This window comes from Amblyomma americanum, chromosome 3, assembly GCF_052857255.1.
Source record: "Amblyomma americanum isolate KBUSLIRL-KWMA chromosome 3, ASM5285725v1, whole genome shotgun sequence".
Lineage (NCBI taxonomy): Eukaryota > Metazoa > Arthropoda > Arachnida > Ixodida > Ixodidae > Amblyomma > Amblyomma americanum.
Genome location: NC_135499.1, coordinates 216,054,105 through 216,076,953, shown reverse-complemented (window position 1 = coordinate 216,076,953; position 22,849 = coordinate 216,054,105). Strand labels below are relative to the sequence as shown.

At 45.4% G+C, this 22,849-nt stretch overlaps 1 protein-coding gene across 1 annotated transcript in view; it reads right to left on the bottom strand.

Moving 5' to 3' along the window:
* The window catches only part of LOC144126057 (neurotrimin-like), a 274,915-nt gene extending 253,707 nt beyond the window's left edge, over positions 1–21,208 (bottom strand). Inside the window, exon 1 of the mRNA XM_077659961.1 lies at positions 20,038–21,208. Within this exon, the coding sequence (XP_077516087.1) occupies positions 20,038–20,176 (139 nt within the window). The 5' untranslated portion in view covers positions 20,177–21,208. The remainder of the gene's footprint in view (positions 1–20,037) is intronic.
* Between the last annotated feature and the right edge of the window lie 1,641 nt (positions 21,209–22,849).

Sequence of the window (22,849 nt, the reverse complement as noted above, 5' to 3'; positions counted from 1 at the left end):
AAAGAGAGCGAAGATATGGCGCTGGAGGTTTAGAGAGAGAAGGGAAGGGGAAGAGAGGAGGTATGGTCCAAGGAGGGGAAGGCGTGTCACTTTTCTTGCGGGCGGAGATGGGGCCCGCACGCGCGTCGAGCGGGGGAACCGGAAGTAAAAGGGTCATTTCTCAAACGACGATTCAATTTCGTGCGTTTTACTTTGACGCCGCCGCCGCCGGCTGAGCTGCTAGCGGCCTCTAGCGAGCGTCGCAGCCCGCATCGGAAGGAGAGGGCTTCTTGTGGCCGCAAGCTGATCTCTTCTCGTGCGCAGGAAAGAAAAAAAAAAAGAATGGAGCAGAAAACCCGTGAGACTGGAAAAAAGAAAGAATGAAAGATGCAGAATGGATACAGCTGTGAGCTGATTGTCATTTGCATACACAAGAAAGCAGAGCTCGGTACAGCACTCGTGACTGCCGTGCAACATTGTGGACGATACCGCAGCCACTCGTTCGATGGCAGCAGTAGAATGCAGTGAATCGCTACGCGACTTCACCGGTATTGGAGCTTCTGAGCCGCCCTCCAGGGTCGTTTCTCGGTCAAGAAACCTTTCAAACCTATATCTTTTAACGGCTAAGCTATTGGTGTGCGAATTAAGCTTCGGGAAGCCATCATTGGCAATGCGCTCACCGGACAGAAGATTAATTCCTCTCCGATCAATTTTCTGTTAAAATGACGCAATTTAGCCCTCTCAACACTTTTTTAAGCATGCGGCCCGTGTCTTCGAATCCACCTCTCCCATTTCCTGCGGCAGCACATAAAATGGAAAAGAAAACATGCAGTGAAATTCCTGTCCGAACTCAGGACTATTTCGTTTGGCGCCGTAAGGAGAGTGCCAAGTCACACTGCACGGAACTGCAACCAGTGGCCGCACTCCTCCGTTTGAACGATGACACCTGACTCTCTCTCTCTCTCTCGCCGCTCTCCGCATCCTTCGTCTGCACGGAAAAAACGCGTGTGCCCCGGCAGACAGGCGGGTGCCACCATCGCACCTTCGCTTCCCGAAAATGGCGGAAAGAGGGCGAGAGGCGCACTTCGAGGCTGCCCGTTTTTTTTCGGTCACTTCATCTCTCCTCAAGAAGCTCCGACCGACGCCGCGGAGGACTGCGCCGTATGGCGGATATCCACGTGCGCGCGAGCGCTCCTTGTTATTCAGCGCGCGGACTTATTTTTGTGCGCCGAGCCCGGCAGGGAGAGCGTATGTCACTGCACCCAGACCAGCGGCCCGAGCGCGCGAATACTCGACTGGATGCGAGTGTGCGTGCGTGCGTGCGTATGCGACTCCGGATCTATAAATACGTGACCGCGTCAACGTGAAAAACTTCAAAAAGCGCCGAATGCAGAACTCACCGCTGGCAGAATATACGTTGCTGCCGAAAGCAGGCGCCGCCCTGGACGAGTTGAGAGAAGGTCACGTGAAATTTTGCGAAGAAATATTGAAAAAAGAAAGTGCGTAAAAATCGAACGCTACGTAGTTTCGATCGCAAAGTTTGGTTTGGCGCCACATCCGCAGCAAAAATATTAAACTTGTTTCTTACCTCTTCCTTTTTGAGTTTGTCTGTGCTCAATATCTATGGAAGGTGCTGCGTAACAGAAGTTTTTTTTTAATTTTTTTAGCTTTTAATGCAATGTTCTAAACTCGCAACGCAAAGGGTTGGAACAAAACAATGAACACCTTGCGAATTAGCACTGCTTCCTCGTATACCACTGCGAGCTCTCACAGAGCTGCAATTTTGTATTCACAGCATTAAACGGAGCGCTTTAACCGTCAGAAGATCGACAGCTGAGGACTACGCTACGAACCCGTGTCTCGCAAATATTTTCAGTTATCTTACGTTCGATATTGAGCATAAATTAAATTATGGGTCGAGCATCCATTGCATACAGAGGCCATTCGTGCAGTCTAAATCAATTTCCAATACTTTCGGCCTGCGAACACCCTTGCGGCCGTTCGGACGCAAAGAATTCACTCCTTCCTTTGACCGCTTCCAGCAAACGAGAACACTAGAGCAGTCAAACTACGACAGAATACCAAAATGTAGAAGCAGGAGAAACGGCAGGGAGCGTGAGTGATTGATTTTAGTACAGCATTACTGAGCTCGAGCGAGAGATTACTGGGATACGTTTTTCTCTTTCTATCTCCCCCCCCCTCTCTCTCTCTTTCTTAGTCTTGCTTTCTTCTCGCGTTGTTTCTCAAACTCAGCGCGGATCCCCGCAGTGTGTGTGCGTTGCACCTGATCGAACAGTTCACGACCCCGTGCCACCCGCCGCTGCGTGCGCTTTCAGGAACTGGGTGCTCTGGCGCCTGTATCCTCGTCTCTGGCTTCAACCCTTCGTCGGCACACAAGCAGACACACGACAAAGGGACGGCGGAAGAGAAATGGTTCGGTTCTGCTCCGATTCTTGCACCGGGCCGGAAAGGAAATTAAATCCCGAGAAACGGGGAACGAAAGAAAGTAGAAACAAAGGAGCGAGGATTGCGACGAAAACAAAGGATTTGACAATGCCGACTACGCTTGATCTCGATAGAAAGCAAGCACAGTGAAGGGGGGAGGGGGGGGGACGACAAAAAAAAAAACTAAAGACAAGAACCGAAGCTTCCCGGACTGAGCAATCACCAATGAGGCGATACGTTTCGCCGAAGCACGAAAACAAGGACGGGTCGAAAGTCAAGGGTCTCATTTCTTGAGAGTAGCGGTCCTTAATGTTTTACGAAGGAAAAAATAAATAGCGAGAGGCAAGCTTTTCTCCTTTTCGAAGCATCAGAAGCTTTTTCCTCGTGGGAAAGGAGATGCGGAAAAAATGATGGCACCGAGACGCCACCGTCGAGAAGAAAAAATACGCGCAGCTTTGCTCTCGGTCGTTGAACACAGTAGTAGACATTAGATTACAAATTAAGGTTCAAATAATATCTCAACTTTAGAAAAAAAAAAGGCTCTCAGCGGCTGGGTCGCGACGCACTTTCAACGAGCTCGTTACCGTAACTAATCACTTCGTATTCGTTAGCGCGCGGCTTTCTAACGTTAAGCGCCACTGTAGGACGAATTTTTATTGGTTTCTCCAACAAGATGAGTGTAAGGATTCTGTTTTCTGCTTTTTGATACGTTTTTTTTTTTGTTTTCTTAACAAGCACTAACAAGAGGGCCGCGCCGCCGGGCAATAGACTACCTGGAAAGCGTGTTTAGAAAGCCAGTCACTGCCAGCTGCGATGCCAGTGTCGAAAAGTCGACCACATACATCTGGGTTCTAGCGCCACCTTAGAGCATTTTAGGCCTGGCGCCCCATCTCAGCGGAATATCAGCTTTCTCCTCATTCTATTACCTCAATTCAAATATGGAAGTTGGCCCACCCCAGAAAAATAGATGTACGTAGATTAGTGGGAACTAGTGAGTGGATTAAGGTAAAATAATGGGTAGGATTTGTATAATACCATATGTTAGTCAAATGGAAGGTACTAGAACATTTAGAAGCTAATGACTCAAGGATATAATGTAAGGGCAATGGAATAGGTTTCAACCGGAAGTTTGGCGGGAAAATCGTCCGAAGAACACTAAACACTTGTTCTAAACATCATTGCAGGGAGCCTAAATGGTTATGCATTTTCTTGCTTAAGACTGCGGTCAAGAAGGGCCCAAGTGTTCTGTATCATTCCGTGGGCGCTCTTTTATCTTCTTGAGTATCCCCACGGCGTAAGAAGGACATAAGGAGCAGAAGGAAAAAAAAAGGAGCGGGGGGATTGGGGCGGGAGCGCGGGGGGGGGGGGGGGTGAAATGACACAAGAACTTTCCACCCAGTGTTACAGACAATCCAATGCGTTTAAGTAGTTCCCAAAGGTGGTGTACTTTTCAAATAATGAAGTGATTACTTATTACCGTCCAAACCAAGCGCTGCCAAAAAGGCTGCAGAGTACGAGGACGGATTATTTTTGAACTACAAAGTTGTGAAAGCTGTGCAGCTTTTTATACTCTTGCCTTATGACTGTTATTGAGTGGATAGTAGTATGTACGTAACTACTTCTTTCTTTTACAGACAATGCATGCGTTTTGCCTCTTCAAGCAATTACGGCATGACAAAGGGCATTCTTTTGACGCTTCTGCTCCTTTGCATCATGCATCACGATGAAAACGCCACACTGCATTTTATTATAAAGAGCTGGAACACCCTATTGTAACCGTTGCTGTTTATTGTAAGTCCTCTCTTCCTTGCAGTGAGGCTCATGGCGGGTTAAAGGAGTATAGCGAAGAGTGAAGTGATATTCGACAAGGTAAGTCGTCGGGCGAGTTGGTTTCTATGTTCCATAACTACAGCGCAACTAACGGGACGTAGATATGGGATGAAGTGATATGCTCCTTGACCACGCATCTAACTAGAAACAATGACAAGCTTTCGTTCAATGTTGCCGTCTTTTTGTTTATCATGATGCCCTCTCCACTCACAGCAAATAAAAGAAAGCCATCTAGAAAAACTGTCTAATCTTCAAGCTGCTCTGAACGGCAGGCTTTATGCACCGTAGTGTAATGACGGTTGAAAGAATCTTGAAAGAAGTGCTGATCGGCATGGATGCTTTGAGGGCCCTTCAAGTAGTTGAAAGTGAGCATGCTGAACTTGTGCCCTGACATCCTCTACGTTAGTTCTTTTAGTTATTTTTATTCACGCCCAACGATATGTACACTCCCAGAGAGTCCGAGGCAACAGAAGTGGATGCCCCATACAGGCAAACGTCGAAAACCACAAGACGCAAGCCGCAAGCCTGGCGTCTAGTAAGGACTCAGTGCCGCGTCTGCAGTGCGTTGCTTCGGCAACAAGGTTAGGCCTAACATAGTCGCTCGTTTTCGACGATGCCAGGACGCGCCACCAAACGAGGCCACCTGAAGAGCGCAGCCGGCATTTCCCAGCGGCTGAGAAAAAAATCTGGCAGTTCGCCGTCTTTGCGGCACCCTGCTCGCCTCCGTCCTTCCCTCATTCTCCCCTTCCTCTGAATTAGATGGCCTCTCCTGCCTCGCTGCTGCATTCATGGTTCGCAGTCCGAGCTCCGCCGGAAATGTCGCTCGCAAGCCGCGCACGGCAGACGACCGACTTCGGACTTACTAACGACCGCTGCGTTCACGCTGGGTCCCGGTGCGGAAACGAGCTGATAGAGTCCAGCCACGTTTAGCAACCTGCTAATCGGCTCGGTCTGAGTTGTAGTTACGGGCGCGAACTACTACCGACCTGAGCAAGCTAGCGCAGCTGGCATCATGCGGTTCATTTGGCTCGTTTAGTCCCCGCAGCAGCGTTCGTGAAAAAAGTGACTGCCAAAGTCAGGCTCAGGTTCATATTGAAAAATAAATCTGCGCGCTGTTTGATTCGCGTCGTAAGTTTTGCTCCTCTGGAGTGCTTTAAGTCCATTCTGACTCTGTGGAAATAAAGGACCATTACGGGAAGGCTACCTAAAAACGGAGCCGACCAGCAAGAGTTCCTTACGGCAAAGCTGGACATTGCCGAAGATGAGCAGCACAGAACTGTGTGGCAAACAGCGCGGGAAGAGCTATTTAGAGGAATGCTCTAATGTAGAACGCAGGTAATTTTTCTGCACAGAGGGCCGCACTATGCGGCTTAGCTAATGAGTGGAAGCTATGTCGAGTAAAAGAAAGTCGCAGAGTACCGTGCAATGCGCTGGACGAATTATGCGGCAAGTACGCCTTTAACCGCTGGATGTGTGTGCAACTACTCTGTAGACGCACCGTTTGAGTTAAACAATATTATGGACGCGATAGTGGTTGATAGTTAATGCGGCATAGTTATGCTAGTAATACATGCGCGGCACTAAACCCCCCCCCCAAAAAAAAAAAAAAAAAACTCTCGAGGATGGTCACTATACTGTTCCAAAGTGCTACTGACTTTTCTCATAATGCTAGTAACTGAGACCGTCGCAGCAAAAAAAGTTGCAGGCGAGAGAAAAACTATAAATGCGTGATATCTAGTGGTCATGGATTCCTGCAATGGTGCAATTTTCGTATGATTCGCGTGATGTCCTTTGTTGTTATAAACCGTGTCGCGTGTGGCTTTCGTGGCAATATTCTTTTTATTTTGAAGCGCTGGACAGCTCCACTTCGACCATTGCGAAAGCTTCATCGAGCGTTTTACAGCCGCCAGCTTGGATTATCGGCAGGTGTGCATTAATTCGAATTAAATCGCTAGTCAGTTTCGTCATTTTTTTGTGCATGCGGATATCTCCAAACGCTTGTGTTAACGGCACCCTAGACACCTGCTTATATTCGTTTTCTTGATATACATCACCTGAATATGTCTATTTCGACACTATGCGGCGCTCCACTCAATCTTCTAGTCATAAAAAGAATCGATAATTTTTAAAGCGAGCTCCTCTAAAACTAACAGAAGAAATATCGGGTTTTGTCAGCCCGATATATAGGCAACTGAGTCTCATCGTGTATGTTTGAAGCGTAAAGACTAAGAGTGAAAAATAGGGCAGCAAAGAAGGGGGCTTGATACAGCAAAAAAAAAAAGTGTTTTGGTAAGCCTGAAGCGTGTTAGCAAGACTCAATTTCAGTCACTCGGCACGTAGTTATTCAGACCCTATTCAGAATGGCTTCGACCGGAGCTTATAGAGACTGGCGTGGAAACAGCACCGGATAACAGGCGACGAAAACTATATGGGACCTTCGACATCGCCTTTGAAATACGCGAAGCGCCAATAACTGCCGTTTCTCAGAGTCTTTTTCCAGGTGTTACAGCAGCAGCAGACAGCAGACCCTTCATATCATGCCTCATGACAGGGCTCTCGTGGTGCAGTCATGAACAAACGTTTACTGGATGTGGCTTTGCTGAAACAAATTTATTTCTGAGGGGTAAGAGAAAACTGTTCAATGAATGTAAACAGAATGTCAATGATTTTCAATAGAACGACAACGAATGTCAATAGAAGCATAAAGGGACACATACGCGCTCCATCTGATTGAATGAATAAGAGGTGACTATCTAGCGAGGCAAGGCAAAAATAGCTTTATTTCCTGCGAATATTCAGCCCGTAAAATTTTTCCACGACTGTACAATAAACTTTAAAAAATACACTGCTGGTTACAAAGTGGCCCATCTGGAATGGTTCCCATGGTAATGCTCATTTCATGAGTATCACACCGTACAATCGCACCTTGTTTCGTCACCTACATAAGTGAACGTCTGACATTGCATCAGGGCTCTGTACCGATGCTTCTTTTTAATACTGAATTATTCAGCAGCGCTGCATATGCAGCAGGAGAAAACTTAAGTGTGAACTGAAGCTCATGCTTTTTTTCGTAACCCGACCGTTCGTTTTCAGCGAGAACCGGAGTGGTGCCGGAAGCTGCAAGAGCAGCCCGCCTAATTCCAGTGACTAGACAGCTTCATCCCACATGAATAGTTCCGCCGGCAAGTGCACGCAATAATACAAAACATTCATTGTACTCAAATGCCTTCATTCTGAAAAAGGAAATATTTTGCGCTATTACAGTGGCCCAATATGTAACCCAATCACTAAAAGGTAGAGAGCGGCTGCTTGTTTGTAACGGAATATGCCATGAGCACCGCTTTTCTTCGTTACAGTCATATTAACACGTGCTGCCTTCTGTTCAGCACTTACGCTTCCCTGAAAATGTGGCGTTTTATTGAGTAATTGATAAGGTAGCCCGAGAAAATTAAAAATAATTAAATATAATATCGCTCATCATGAGTAATACAGCGCGAATTGAAACAGGGACGAAGAAAGACACACAAGGAAGAGAATATAAAACTTTCATTGTACTCAGTGGATTACCAACTCGCCCAAGCTACAGTTTTAATTGATTTTTAACTCCGACAAAATCGCTCAGGGTCAACTTGAGGCCAAGGGGTGCTGTGAGGTCAATGCCAGCGTCATCTAAGCCGCAAAATCTTGCACTCTCACGCCCCTGATAGCAACTTTTCTTGCATACGTTTGAAAAACGAATGTGCGACCAAACTAAGCCCGAGGTTTAACGCAGATACGCTATCGCAAGATACGTGCGACGCTGTTTTTTCTCACCTCACAACAGCTTTCTGCACTCTCTTTCATCTACTGCTCCCTCCAATACCCGAACACTAACGGTTTCGCAATTGAAAAAAAAAAATGAACGAAGAAAAGAGTAAACTTATGTTGCGGTCTGTTCTCGCCCTGCTCCGCCTTCTCTTTCGGGTGTTGTTTATTTCAGCAAGCTGCAGCAAATCGCACACCCAAAATCCATCAGATTGTCGCAGACTCCGGACTTCGATCGAAGGGTTTCGCAATAAGCCAGCGGGATCTACCGGAGCATTCTTCGCGTTCAGAGGGTCGACTTTCGTAGAAGCAATTCCTTTATAAGAAAAAAAAGACCTCGAAAATGAATTAAAGTTAAAACAGGCACAAAATTCTGGCTCGGTCCTCGTAAAAAAAAAAATGCACCAGGGCCCGCTTCAAATCAGCTGCACAGTTTAAACGGAGGCAAAATAAGCAAGCGTGGGGTTTTTGCGAAGGCCTAGACTAGATGAAGTAAACTGAAAAGCAGTCCCCGTACTTACTCTGCACTTGACGAATGGCAGGGCAGGTAGGAAATTACTAGGTGCCTTTTTTGTTATCTATAAAAAGCCACTTTTATTTTCCGGCGGCAGTTGGAATTCGTTTTTTGGCAATGAGGAGTGACCAATGTTTTAAATATCCCATTTTCATTGTGCTGACCAATAACTTGCGCTTTAAATTTTTAACCCGAACTCATGTACGACGTTGATATGAGGATGCACTCTCACATTCTTGAATGCCATTTCAAATAAAAAACTGAAAAGTAAGCTCTCTATATTAATCCGTTTAACGACTCACTGTCACATTCACTCTGTCTGCCTAATAATTCGCTAACAATTTTAACGTAACAATTGCCTTGCTTAACCCACACTGGCTCATTCACTCTGTTTGTGTAATAACTTGCTCGCTAACTAAATACGAGTGCCCATTACCAAGGCGGCTTACTCGTCATACGATTCAATATTGCTATAGTCTTCTTAAACTCACTAAGTCCGCCGAATAACAGGCTCCTGCTTAATTACGACACTAAGCGCAGATTATCCATTTCTCGTTCACTCTACTTGTCCGACAACTGAACTCAACTCAACTCAACTCAACTCAACTCAACTCAACTCAACTCAACTCACTCACTCACTCACTCACTCACTCACTCACTCACTCACTCACTCACTCACTCACTCACTCACTCACTCACTCACTCACTCACTCACTCACTCACTCACTCACTCACTCACTCACTCACTCACTCACTCACTCACTCACTCACTCACTCACTCACTCACTCACTCACTCGCTGGAAATATAAATGATTTTGGTCGTGCATGTTTATTATTCTATTCAATTGTAACTTAGATATGCAAAATTTGTAGCCGCCTCAGACTAAAATTGCTTATACCTTCTTTCCCTGCCTCTCATTCACTCACTAACTCACCCACTCGCTGGAAAAGTAAATGATTTTGGTCGTGCATGTTTATTATTCTATTCAGTTGTAACTTGGATATTACAAAGGTTTTAGCCGCCTCAGACAAAAATTATGACTTCTTTCCCCTGCCACTCACTCACACACTCACTCACTCACTCACACACACACACACACACACTCACTCACTCACTCACTCACTCACTCACTCAGTCACTCAGTCACTCAGTCACTCACTCACTCACTCACTCACTCACTCACTCACTCACTCACTCACTCACTCACTCACTCACTCACTCACTCACTCACTCACTCACTCACTCACTCACTCACTCACTCACTCCTGTGCTTGGAGCTAGAAAGTTTCCATGCGCTCAGCTTTCACTACCTACAGCAAAAGTTTGCCGCGAAATTGCCAACTGCAAGAGCAGAGACGAGTTTTCCGGACGACTAAGCAAGGTAATAATCGCTGCACGACACGCGACTCGAACCTATGCGGTTGCTACTGCAGATTCGCTCTTTCCCAGGGCACTCCTCGGCTGAGAGGAGTATTGGACTTTGCCTAAATGATTGATGCAGGCGCCCGCATGCACAGGTATCGGAAGGGGAAGGTTGCGTCGCAACACATTGCGAGGGACTGTGCTTAGCTTCGGCAACGCGCCGTTCGATCGAGGAAGCGAGTAGAGCGAGCGTCCTCGGCAGCGCACTCCGCGGGATGCAGCGTCTTCGCCGATAATCGAACGCCGTCCTACGCCGCCAATATCGACCATGCGACTCTCCTGCCGCTTGACTCGCGGTTCGTGTCAGCATCCCCGTACAGACCGGCGCGCTCCACATTTTCCGCCACAGCGCAAAATGGAACGCCGAGGAGAGTCGGTCGGTCAATACTTCGAACCTCCGTCAACACCCTTTTACATCATCACCATCCCTTCTTGTCATTTTTCTTTCCTTATAGTGTTTCTTAAAATCTGACTTCCAGAATTCAGTGCATATTTTTCTGGCCTTCGAGAGCGATAGTAGCTCCATCGTGAATCTTTGGCCCTCACCATATGTTTCAGAAACTGTTCCAGCGCTGTTTTAAGCACGATTTTCATTATCATTATGATCACTCTTAAAATGAGCCGAATTCCGAACTCTGTTCTCTCCAGGAAAAAGGTATATTTTACCGTTCTCATTATTAGCATGTTCACCGCTAATTGCGCTCGCCCTAATCTATTCAATTTCGCTTACCCCATAGCTATACCTCATTCGTCACCTCCCTCTGCTGCGCTGCCCCAGTGTTGGTAGTCACGCTGTTGTTTTAATAAAGATGCTTGTCGGTTGTGCGTATAACATGCAGACCGAGTTCTGCGAATTGATAATTATTTATTCCATTTTGCTCCTTATCAATGCGCAGCACCTACGTTCTGGAATCAGTTTCAGCTGTGTGCCAGAGGTCGTTTACGCGCTGTGTTCTCAAGCCTCGACTACAGAGTGGGTGCTATTCCAAGTTCTAGACAGCTGTACTTGATGTACAGCTATTTACTGGTAGAAAACTTTTGTTTGCATGTCATAACGAGAACTTCAATTTCCTACCTTTGCCTGCTGAATAGTTTACCGAGGGCCTCGGTTCTGCAAGCCTTGATGCCACAGGCAGCGTAAGAGAGTTGCGGCACGGCTTCCGCCTTGCCCATTAGATCACGTTCCACGTGACACTCCTGGCAATACCGGACGGGCTACGTCAGCCACTATGAGCGAAGGTGGCCCTGGTGAACACTCTCAAAGTAAGGTTTCACGCAATATAAATACATCCGCTGGTAGAAAGTTGAACAGCCGTAGCTGAGGTGGTAGAGCACCGCAGGCGATATTCGAAGGTCGAAGGTTCGGATCCCACCGGCAGCATGCAATTGCATTTTCTTCTACTTTCTATTAATTTGTCGTTCAGCCATAAATAATTATACTAATACTTTTTCATTGATCAGCACCACAAGTTATAAAAAGGAAGCACCTTTTAAGCCTTATATTGTTTCGGTGACTATTCGCTTCCTTTATTTGTACTTGTCAGTTAGATGCAATATTTACGACCGCATGGTTTTCTCTTTCTAATTCGCGATTGTCCAAAATTTATATCGATCAAGACTGCGCCTGTAATTTTCGTTTTCGAGACATGCTGCGCTGTCTTCTTTCTCACTTGAAGCTTTATCGTTACCATATTTTTTTTTCTGTAGGTCAGTGACCCAGCTCCTTTTTTCTCGCCTCTGTGCGCAGCCTGTAGCAGACACTGCACACTGCGTCACTGCCGAATTCAAAGCCGTTAGTGCCCGAAAATGTCTTCGCTGATTCACCATTCGTGGCTTTGTTTAACTACCGTTCATATTAAGCTTTGAACTCTATCTACGGCTGCAAAAACTGGCTTCATACGCGATTAAAGCGAGATTTGGATATAGCAAAATACATTGTGAGCTTCCATGTTTCACTGCGTAGTTATACTGAAAGGTGGTTTCTTCTCACGGGTATTTCGAAGCTCCTCTACTGCCTACTCGCGCAAGTGGCCGTTTTCCCGCCCTATGACCTTATGTTGGTGCCAGCAATAGAAACATTTAGTTTGCACTATGTACGCGGAATAAGATGAGTGGACCTTTCACAGCTTAGATGTCCGTGCAGAATTGTGCGTCATCATACCTCCGTCCTAGGCCCACCAGCCAATTTCTGGTGCGAAAAAATTTCAACGAATTTATTCAAACAGTTCCTCGACTGAACTTACTCCCTTCGGGGCATTTCTCAAAACACACTGTAAGAATGTCCATCCCGCCTCGAGTTGTTGCGATCGATTTGGGCTCGCCGTGCCATCTGCTAGCCGTACTGGTAAGCTTAGCTGAAAAAGGGACTGCCCTGATCAGTAGATGGTCTCGGTTTCGGGTCCCGATCAGGAACAATTTGCCTCATACAGCGGAAATTCAAAGAATGGCTTTCATTTTTCAAGAAGTTTTCATTCAAAGCAGTAGTATGGCACCTAGGTTGAAGCTAAGCAGGATTAGTGCCTTAAAAAAATTATACATTTACAGAGTTATAGGGACACTGAGGACAAATAAAGATGGCCTGAATCGATTCTAACGAAAAAAACTCCACTTTAGCGGAAAGCGGAACTGTTGTAATTTAGAAAAGGCTTAACTTTGATCTAGGTTACGCCGCCATTCCCTTCCAAATTGTTATCACGGAGACTTTTTTCGTCTTGACTTCACGAGCGGCAATTTAGCGACTGTAAAGTTCTTTAATCAAAATTTACCCACAATAAACAATTGATTTCACTCCTAACAAATATCAACGCACACGGAAAGAGGAATAGAATTAATTTTTACTAGAAACAAATATAGGATTGAGTTCTCCGGAGATTCAGTTAAAAGCACTCCATAGATACGCACCGAGGAATGGGTATGTGTCCCAGGGTTAGCCGACGCAAGTGCGGGCGCAAACGGTGGTGGTGAGCGTTCTGTTGTAGTAATAAAACAAAAGCCCGCGTGTACTCTTAAACGCACGCCGCTCCCTGATCTCACAGTTCTTTGATTCGTCTAACTTTTCCAGAAGAACCAGATAGATAGATAAAAAGGAGAAAGGAAAGACAGGGATGTTAACCAGAAAGGGGTTCCGGTTGACTACCCTGCACTGGGGAAGAGGGATTAGGGGACTAAAAGGAGGAAGAGAGAAGAGAAAAAAGGCATAACACACACACACACACACACACACACGCACAATGCTGTCACAATTTGTCACTCAATCCAGTCGCTCTCAAGTAAGCAAAGAGTGCCTTGTATGCCTTGAGGGCAGTCGACTGCTGTGGCCACGGACCGAGGATGTTTTGCTCTGTTAATGGGCGAAACAGAGCAACCAGAAGAACCAGATTTATTTCAAAAGAGACTGAAACACGAAAGGTTCCTCAGAAGAAAGCCTTATATGCTCAAGAAATACACAAGTGGAAATATAAATTTAGCGTTTTCGGAACAGGGAAGATACAGTGATCGTGCTGCCTTCCTATTGCAAATTTCGCTCCAAATGAAAGATAGGGATTGTGACGATGTCAGTACCCTCTAAACAGGAGTTAGCGTATATAAGGAGTAAATAGGGAGTGACGTGCCCTCAATCCCACTCCCTTCCATAGGTAAGGTTTGCTGACCAAGTTCTGGGGTATATTTCGATCACTACATGAAGCGAATACTTACACTTGGAAACAGAAGCATATTCCCACGTAGTTAAAAGCACCGCTTTCTGATTAGAAGCTGCGTTGATTAGCAACGAGAGGATGCTTTTAATCGCAACGCAGAGAGTTTAAAGGCTAGCGAATTGAGGAAATTGAAACCTCGGTTAGATTCTTCGCAACAAGAGGAAACTTGTTTCCGTTGCCAACCGTACGTACCTCGTATTTTTAGTTATGGAAACATATATCAGTGTAAGAATACCCTGCCCCAAAAGGTGAGTGTTCTAGAGGACAGCTTATATTTTTCTAATTCCTATTTATAAGCTAATTCATGTTTAGAGCGCAGAAAACTGTATTATCGGCTTCAGAGTATCCACTGCATCTCTATCTGTTGCATATATATATATATATATATATATATATATATATATATATATATATATATATATATATATATATATATATATATATATATATATATATATATATATATATATATATATATATATATATATATATATATATATATACGTTTCGGCTGGAGGACCAGCCGAAACGTCGTGAAATAAATCCTGTTATGTTTCTTCAATTTTTGGTGATTTTATATTATATTGACCAAATCGGCTGCCAGAAATCACTTTTGGTATATATATATAACTGCTCAATATATATATATATATATATATATATATATATATATATATATATATATATATATATATATATATATATATATATATATATATATATATATATATATATATATATATATATATACCAAAAGTGATTTCTGGCAGCCGATTTGGTCAATATAATATAAAATCACCAAAAATTGAAGAAACATAACAGGAATTAATTCACGACGTTTCGGCTGGAGGACCAGCCGAAACGTCGTGAATTAAATCCTGTTATGTTTCTTCAATTTTTGGTGATTTTATATATATATATATATATATATAGTGGGTGTCCGGGACACGTGCATCCCGCAACAGTATACAGAGGACAGCAGACTTAGGCGCTTTATTTCAACAAGTGCAGCAGTGTGCTGGCGAGCGCGCATTTTATTGAAAGCAGCCGGGTAAAACCAACAAAACGTGTGATGAAAGCTACGGGGCCTTTCGCGGGAAGCAGTTGCGCCACCGAAAGCAGCCTATATTAAAGAGCTGCGTTGTTCATGAAAAGATTATTGCCTATGCTGCGAACGCGAAAAATGCGCTTTGCGACACTGCGCTTCTCGAGGAGTCTTTGTGTGATGAAATTACCCCCTGTATGGTGAAAATATAAGAACCCGCGATCGTCGATGCGGGGATGACGAGTTGTGTAACGTTATCCTTTTTTTGGCTGTACACAGGCCACAGTTTTTTTTATTCTCCCCCCAAAAGTACCCAGCATTTCCACTATAACGTAACACATCAATATATAGTGTTATGAAACGGTGAAACAATACTGCCGCTTCGGCTCAGTTGGTATGGCGTTCTGATGCTGAGCACGAAAGTGAGCTGGCGCATTCTAATAAAAGGAAACACCAATACTGCTGTACTATTTTGCCGGGCGTTATGGAACTCTGGGAACCAGTATTACCGCGGAAGCCTTCACCACAGCGCTCCGTTTCTCCCAAGTTAAGCTTTCGAAAAGTAAAAGAGAAATAATCTTGTTTCTTTCGCAAGCGAATATCCGGCAGCAGAGATCCAATACCTTGACTTTGTCGGATATTGAGCTGCAGTCTACAACACTGATTACGAATCGCTTCCTACTGAAGTTGTGACGACTAGAGGTCTCCATCTCAGACTGAATATTTCTGCCATTATCAGTGGACGAATCCCAATAACTTCACATATGTACTAAGTGAGGATGCAACGTGATTGGCTGGTAACTCCTGTTTGAAAGTTGCTACACGCGCTTTCTTGAGCGGTAGTATAAGTGCGCGGCCCCGCGTAAAGAAGGTGAAATGTTGCATCTTTTTTTTTTTGTTGCTTTGATTGCACCAAGTTGCTTGTTGTTTTTCTGTTTAAGCTTATAAAATGTTTCTGCAGCCTTTATCTATACCTTGGCTGTCTGCAATGTTATCCTAAGTGCTCGAGCTTGTCTCCTTCTGGAAAGCACAGTCCTGCCTCAGTGCCATTAAAATAAAAATATTTCAAAAATTTGCTCCGCATCGGTTTCTCGCAGAGTAGGAAGCCTTCACTTTGTATGCCTTGCTCCTAAAATGACTATCTTATCCGACAGCACTTGGCAACGCATTCCGTCTTCCTTGTTGCCATCATTACTGAGAAAGTATTTTGATTCTGGTGATTATAGAAGGGCTCCATGTTGTATGCAGTCGCCGATTCGAGATAGTCTGCGCTGAGCTCCTCGGGTGGTCATTAATACTGCAATAGTGAACAAATGGATAAAAGGAAGGCTTACATCCGTTATTCCGTGTTCTCAGCCCCTCTTTTCCATGTTGCTTTTTTGTTTCGTTTTGTTGCCGACTATTTCTCTCACGGAGAAACATAGGCCTCTGGCTTCGTAATTAATAGCTCATCGGGCCACCTGACCGCCTTAAAAGTCTGCCGTATTTTTTTTCTCGAAAAATTCCAAGAAAGACACTCCTTGGCATGAGTCTTATGATTTATTTAGCATTTAACTGAAGGTTTGTTAAGACGCCGCGGTGGCTGACTGGTTATGGCGCTCGGCTGCTGACCCGATAGACGCGGGTTCGATCCCGGCCGCGGAGGTCGAATTTCGATGGAGGCGAAATTCTAGAGGCCCGTGTGCTGTGTGATGTCTGTGCACGTTAAAGAACCCTAGGTGGTCGAAATTTCCGGAACCCTTCACTACGGGGTCTCTCATAGCCTGAGTCGCTTTGGGACGTTAAACCCCTATAAACCAAACCAAACCAAGTTTTGCACTTAAAATCCTGCCAGATTTCAGCGCGCCGATATGAATAACAAATATAAATATGAAGGTAAGTGTACCGAAATAGCCGCACAGTGCCCACTATGTAAAGCAAGTGATGGATACAAGATTCGAACGAAATGGGTCATAATTTAAGCGTTTCGCAAAGCTAAAATGACAGAATTATAATAGACGCTATCATCAATAACAATACGTACGAGCATGGCTTACTGCTCTACCGCTATTGATACAGTCCTTGTCACACGGCATCCCGTCATGAATATACTAGACTTGTTATATCGCGAGTGCATGAGTAATTTGCTTTTATCGTCGGTGGTATCAGCCGCAATACAATGGATGCAACATACTTAAAGCCACTGTTTGTCTAGTCACCTAGTATTGATTTACAAAGAAAAATGGCCCTCTTGGTACATCTATCCCGAATTCCGAACATTTAGCTCGCAAAGAATTTTTTGTTGGTTATTTCGTCGCTTCTGGCGAACTTGCTTTGGTGACGAAAAAGAATCGTGACAGGTCCAAACAAAAACAAAAAGGAAGGCAGCAATAACGCTGCATTCCATAATTTTAACAGAAGTAAGACGACGCATTCGAACACACATGCAAACAAGATGTGTATTTTTTTGTTCCAAGATTTTATGCACCAAACTGCACAGATTGTGCAAGTATTTGAAGCAGTGAGTTGTTTTACGAAGTGAGAATCTTATAGTAGCGACCAAACACGCCGCTCTTCCGTCAACAACAGTTCCGCGTCTTTTATGACGCCTGCCATGCTTTTGTTTCATGCGAAAAGCGGGACATTAACGGTTGCACCACCTCTGAAGTATGCCATAAACCTTTCATCTCTAAGATTTATTTAATTTCCAGTGACCTAAAGGCAAGCTTGCTATCTTATGGTAACTAAAAAAGAATAATCCTCAGATGATGAAATCGAGAACCTTGTAGCGCGAAGTTTATCGTTCTTAGCAAATGTGGGTACTTATTGAACCTTGCTAGGGAGCACAAGAACTGCAGTTGCAAGTGGTGAAGCGAATCATAATAGCCACATTAGGATATATGTTGTCGTTGACAACAATCTGAAACAGAAAGAAAAAACATCTGCATCTGAAAGTGCCATATCTTCTTTGTTCCTTGTGTGTATAAAAATCACTTTGACAATATGTTAGAGCCACCTGAAACCTACACAGGAATATAAAGAAGTTGTAGTAATATACATCAGCGCAAGGGCGAAATAACTTGCTAAAAATGTAAATAAAACAAACTCTTGGTCAATAAGCTTTTCTAACTCTTTATACCGCGGCCTAATCTACTACTATAAATAAAATTTATAATCTGTTTGGACCTGGTTCATTTTCGTTGCGCAGCATAATGAGAAACCTATTTTCCTTCATGAGCTTTTCTCTGCGTTTAGTTTTGTGAACGCGGTTTCCTGATATCGACAGGTAACGCCGAAATGCTTTAAAATCACACGACTTGCCGAAGTTTAACAACCGTGACTACACATGTAGACGTGGCACTGCTTTAATGATGAAACATAAAGAAGGATGGTCGTTTATGATTAGTCAACGGCTGCGTTAAACAATGTGTGTATGAGATACTCCGCATTGTCGTAAATGCAAAGATTTATTTTTTTATTTGTTATCATACCCACAGCGCCATTGTCTGGCATTACAGTAGGGGGGGGGGGGGGGGGGGGGTACAAAGAAAAACTCCCCAGATACCACCGCGTGCAGGTGGTTAGAAAAAAAGAAGATAACATTCAGATAGAAAGAACACGGAATTATTATACATAAAAGTAAAGAAACTGTCACAGCATGGAAGAAAATGATTCATTTGATTGTATGGACACTACTTCCTCGGGCAGCTTGTTCCATTCCGAAATTGTTTTGGGGAAAAATGACATTTTAAAAAGATCAGACCGGCACCTGAATTCTTTGATTTTAAGTGAATGATCTATCCGCACAGGCACATAATCAGGGTTGACTATATATGTTTTTCTGTCTATTCATGTTCTTGAATGAAATATATTTTGAAACAATTTTAAACGCAGAACTTTCCTACGTTGTTGAAATGTGTCCCAACCCAAAGCTTTTTTAGCGGTCGTTACACTGAAATATTGCCAATAGTTATTGAAAACAAAACGAACGGAGAAATTCTGAACTCTTTCTAGCTTTTTAATGTGAAGCAAGGATTTCGGGTTCCAGAATGTGCAAGCGTATTCAAGTATGCTTCTAACATTTGTATTATGTAGTAGTTCTTTTGCCTTTAAAGATGCCTAGTTTGCGGCGTTTTTATCGCCGCCTGCCAGTGGCCAGCAGTGTCGCTGGGACCTTGAACTACCAATAACAAACTACGACATTATGGGACGAAAGTGGAGACTGAAAGGCAAGGAGGGTGTTACTCATCAAGAAACTATGCATGCAAGAGCTAGCCTGCGTTATCTCGTCTGCACTTTTTATGTGCCCCCACAACATAGTGATCGTACATATTATCCTCTGGCCTGCACTCAATAGCGCAGAAAAGAATTTGGTGCTACCTCTTAGATCTGAATACGGGGTGCAGCTATACAGCAACCCCTTACATGAGTTCCATTTCAGTGCTCTGATAGAAGATATTAGCAGCGCCGAGCTCCTACGAGGGCTGTCTGACTGGCGTACTCCAGGGCCCAAGCTCAATGGGTATGTGTGAATAAGCCTGATAGGCGGGTGAACAATGACGGCAATCAACATAGATCACAGTCTTTTTTTTTACCAGATGAGCATACACACTTATCATTCAATGTATTAAATGGAATACCGCATGTACTACAAGCAGCGAATGAAACGCGAACAAGAAAACTGACGTAGCAACACAAAAGCACCAACAAACCCTTAACAAGAGTCTCCGCGCCTTGGAACTTAAACTAACCTGAGTTAGTATTGAGCTTCCCCTTCCTAAAAGCTTCTTAATTTGCTGGTCGATGCTCAGTTGTCTTGTTCGCGTTTCATTTCTTGCTGATAGTACAGTCATGAATTCTATGACCGTGAACACGGGAGCGCGTGCCACGATAGCCTCAAACCCTACTCGTGGCGATACGCAGCGGCCGCTTTCATAAACAAGGTGAAAAGGGAGGTGTGTCCTTCGGCTCGCCGGAAGCTGGCAAAGTGGCATAACCCTTTCCACCACGTTGCCGTAAGCAGCCGCCGCGCATGGCCATAAGAAGGGACCGGGATATCTGCCACGCTCTCCCGTGTTCACGCTCATAAATTTCATGACTGTACGGCTCACGTAAGCACCACTTAAGATATGCTGTTCGCAAAATGAAGCGACGAGTGCAGTCAAAACGGAACAGGTAACGTGAGCCCTACCGGAACAGGCTCTGTTATATGTGAAGGGCAGGTTTTGCTATCAGAGACGTTGGATGTCGACCGAGCGGATCGTTTGTCGACATAAGGACCCATAAAAGCGCAGGACAAGCGAGCCAAGCGTCACCTACCTGGTCCGGGTAGGACTAGCGACGCATTGGTTGCCGTGGGTGCTGTCTCCGTCGTATCTGTCAGCTGCGTCCCCTTCACTTCAAACCCGACGACGAGGCACAGCAAAAGTCGCTCCAGGATCACCAAGGCACGCCTCATGTTTTCACGCGAACGCGTTTGCACTATCGACGAGAAGAACTCGCAAAACTACCGCTGTTCGCAATATGCTCTGTGACGTACTGTGCGGTCTTCCTAGTTTAACAGGGGGCACCCTGCGATATGTACCTGAAGAAGGTATTGTTTCTACTGCTGCAGCACTGGGAACGGATACTCAAGGGAAGGACTAACTGGACAAGGTGTCTTATATGAAATCGCTTTAGCGATAGTGATCGACGAGCGCAAGCACAAATCAGTTAAGCACTCTTCCGCATGTCAGAGAAGCTGCAGGTATCCATGGGCGATTGACGGAACGCCTGCACGCACCCCGCCGTCATGAACGTGAGCCCGGGCGCTATAATCCAGAATGCCGATGATCACTAATCCATCACTCAAAAGGTAATCCCTGATGTTTTTCTAGTCGCCACAAGTACGCAAAACTCAGCGAGGTTAATCCAGGGTCCGGTCAAGCGACTTGACTAGTGTTCGCATTTTCACGACACAGTAAGACGATCGTACGTCCCCGGCCCCCAAAATACACGCAATCTTCCGCAGCACTCCAATATCTGCGAGACAGGCAGTACCACTGAACACTAAATGTAGACTCCAGGCGAAACGGCGCCGAACCTTATCCAGGAGCCAGCAGACGACGTAGCATCAAGCCCGTACGTCCTGCACCGTCACTTCCCTCGATGCCGGTGTCGATTCAACGTCGAATACTGCGCGGACGCACGCAAGAGGGGCGAAGGAATGTTTGCGCGATTCAAAGCGCGGTGCAACAGCAGCAGCTCGAGCAACAAACGCGTGCGGCTCAGGGGCGCAGCGGCAGAAGCCGACGCGGCACGGTACCAGGGCCGCGTGCTGCGGTGCTTGGCATTGCCCGGCGCTGTCGCAGAGGACGGGCGGGAAGAGGCGCCTCCGAAGACGAGCGCCGCGGAGAGGGAGGCGCGGGATCGGTCGTGCGGAGAAGCCCGAGCTCCGGCAGAGAGGAACGACGACAGCGTCACCTCCGGGGCCCGAGTCAGCCGGCACACTGCGATCAATGTTTGCCGCCGCCGACGCGGGGTGCCGCCGTGGTCGTGCGCCCGAGAGTAAGGAGGGCGTCGCGCCGGCTCTGTCGTCACGAGTGACGTCACGGGAAGTTGGGGCAGGTGCGCCACCGGGCCTGGGGCGAAGCGAAGAGGCATTTTTCAGGAGCAGCGCCGCGGCACCCCCCCCCCCCCCCCCCCTTCACCTCTGCGTTCCTCCATGCCCGCTCCCCTACAGCTCACAGCCATATCCATCTCTTGCAACGCAGCCCTCCTCCACATCATCCCGATCGCTCCTGAGTATAAGAAAAAAAAGAGCAATCCTTTACCTTGCTTCATGTCATCCTCTAGCGCTGCGTCGGAATCGAATGAAAGCTCTCTACCCTAAGCCTCTTCCCATCCTCGCTTCGACTCGCTTGTAAGGAGGAATATCCAGACGCCTCCTGGAATTCAGACAGCAGCAGTGGGTGGGGACTGCTTTCTGGGAGCCAGTGCAAGAAACGGCAGCCAGCGTGGGGAATGAAGGTGGAAAGACGACGACGCGACGAGCTGAGTCATACCTTGTCCAGGCCGCGCTCTTTAATATAATAGAACCAACCAGATGCTACACACCTAGCCATGGTTCACTTGTCGCCTAACCAAGCTACATTGCAATCCAAATCCATATTTCAGACCCTACATAGCTGGAATACTACTCAGATAATCAGCACTTGTAAAATACCTAGGGGTTCAAATCAGTGATACCTTGAACTGGGATGCGCATTTTGACTTCATATGCACGAGTGTTCCAAAGTCCCTGTGGTGTTTGAGGCGTAAATTGCCACAAGCTGCGATGCAGGTAAAGTTGGCAGAGTAAAAGGCTTTTGTGTGGCCTCGCCTCGAGTATGCATCATGTTTATGGGACCCATTCACAGAAAAAAAAAAAACGCCCCAACTTGAAATCGAGTGCGAAGAATCGCAGCCCGATTTTTGTGCAATAGGCATAAAAATCGACAACGCAACATCAGTGATAAACTTTCGTGGCTTCGAATCGCTCCAGACGAGAAGCGCAGATGCCAGGCTGATTTTTTTATTTAATATATAAAATACCGTTACGTGGCGGCTAGCCGAAGAATGAGTCGAGATCAACGGTGACAATGAGATTATTTGATGGCCGCTGGTCTACCGTGAGCGCTCCGTACCGCGCCAATGACAGCTTGTCTTCTTGGTCTCAATAAAATCAGAGTAAATAGTTACGAGTACATTACTCCTCTTTCCCACTCAAGCACACGTTACAATAATGGAAAAATGATTCAAGAATATCTAGCACACAGTAATACGTTTATTTCTCATATTTTTCCAAAACAATTAGCGACTGGAATAAATTTCAGAAGTGTGTTGGGGATAACCCGGAGGTCGCTAAACTGAGAGCCTCGCGTGTGTGATATTTTTATTGTATTCGTATCATGCGTATGTCACTGTACAGAGTTCGTGTATCATCTGTTTGCTCATTATGCTATTTTTTGTTATTTTCTGCTCACCCCTGCTTGGAGTCAAGCAACTCCGCGGTATTGATAAATAAATGCAAATGTTGGTTTTGGGGGTTAATTTAAGCAGTAGGTGATGCATACTTTTCTTTTTACAGCGAAAGCTCTTAATGAGATTTTTG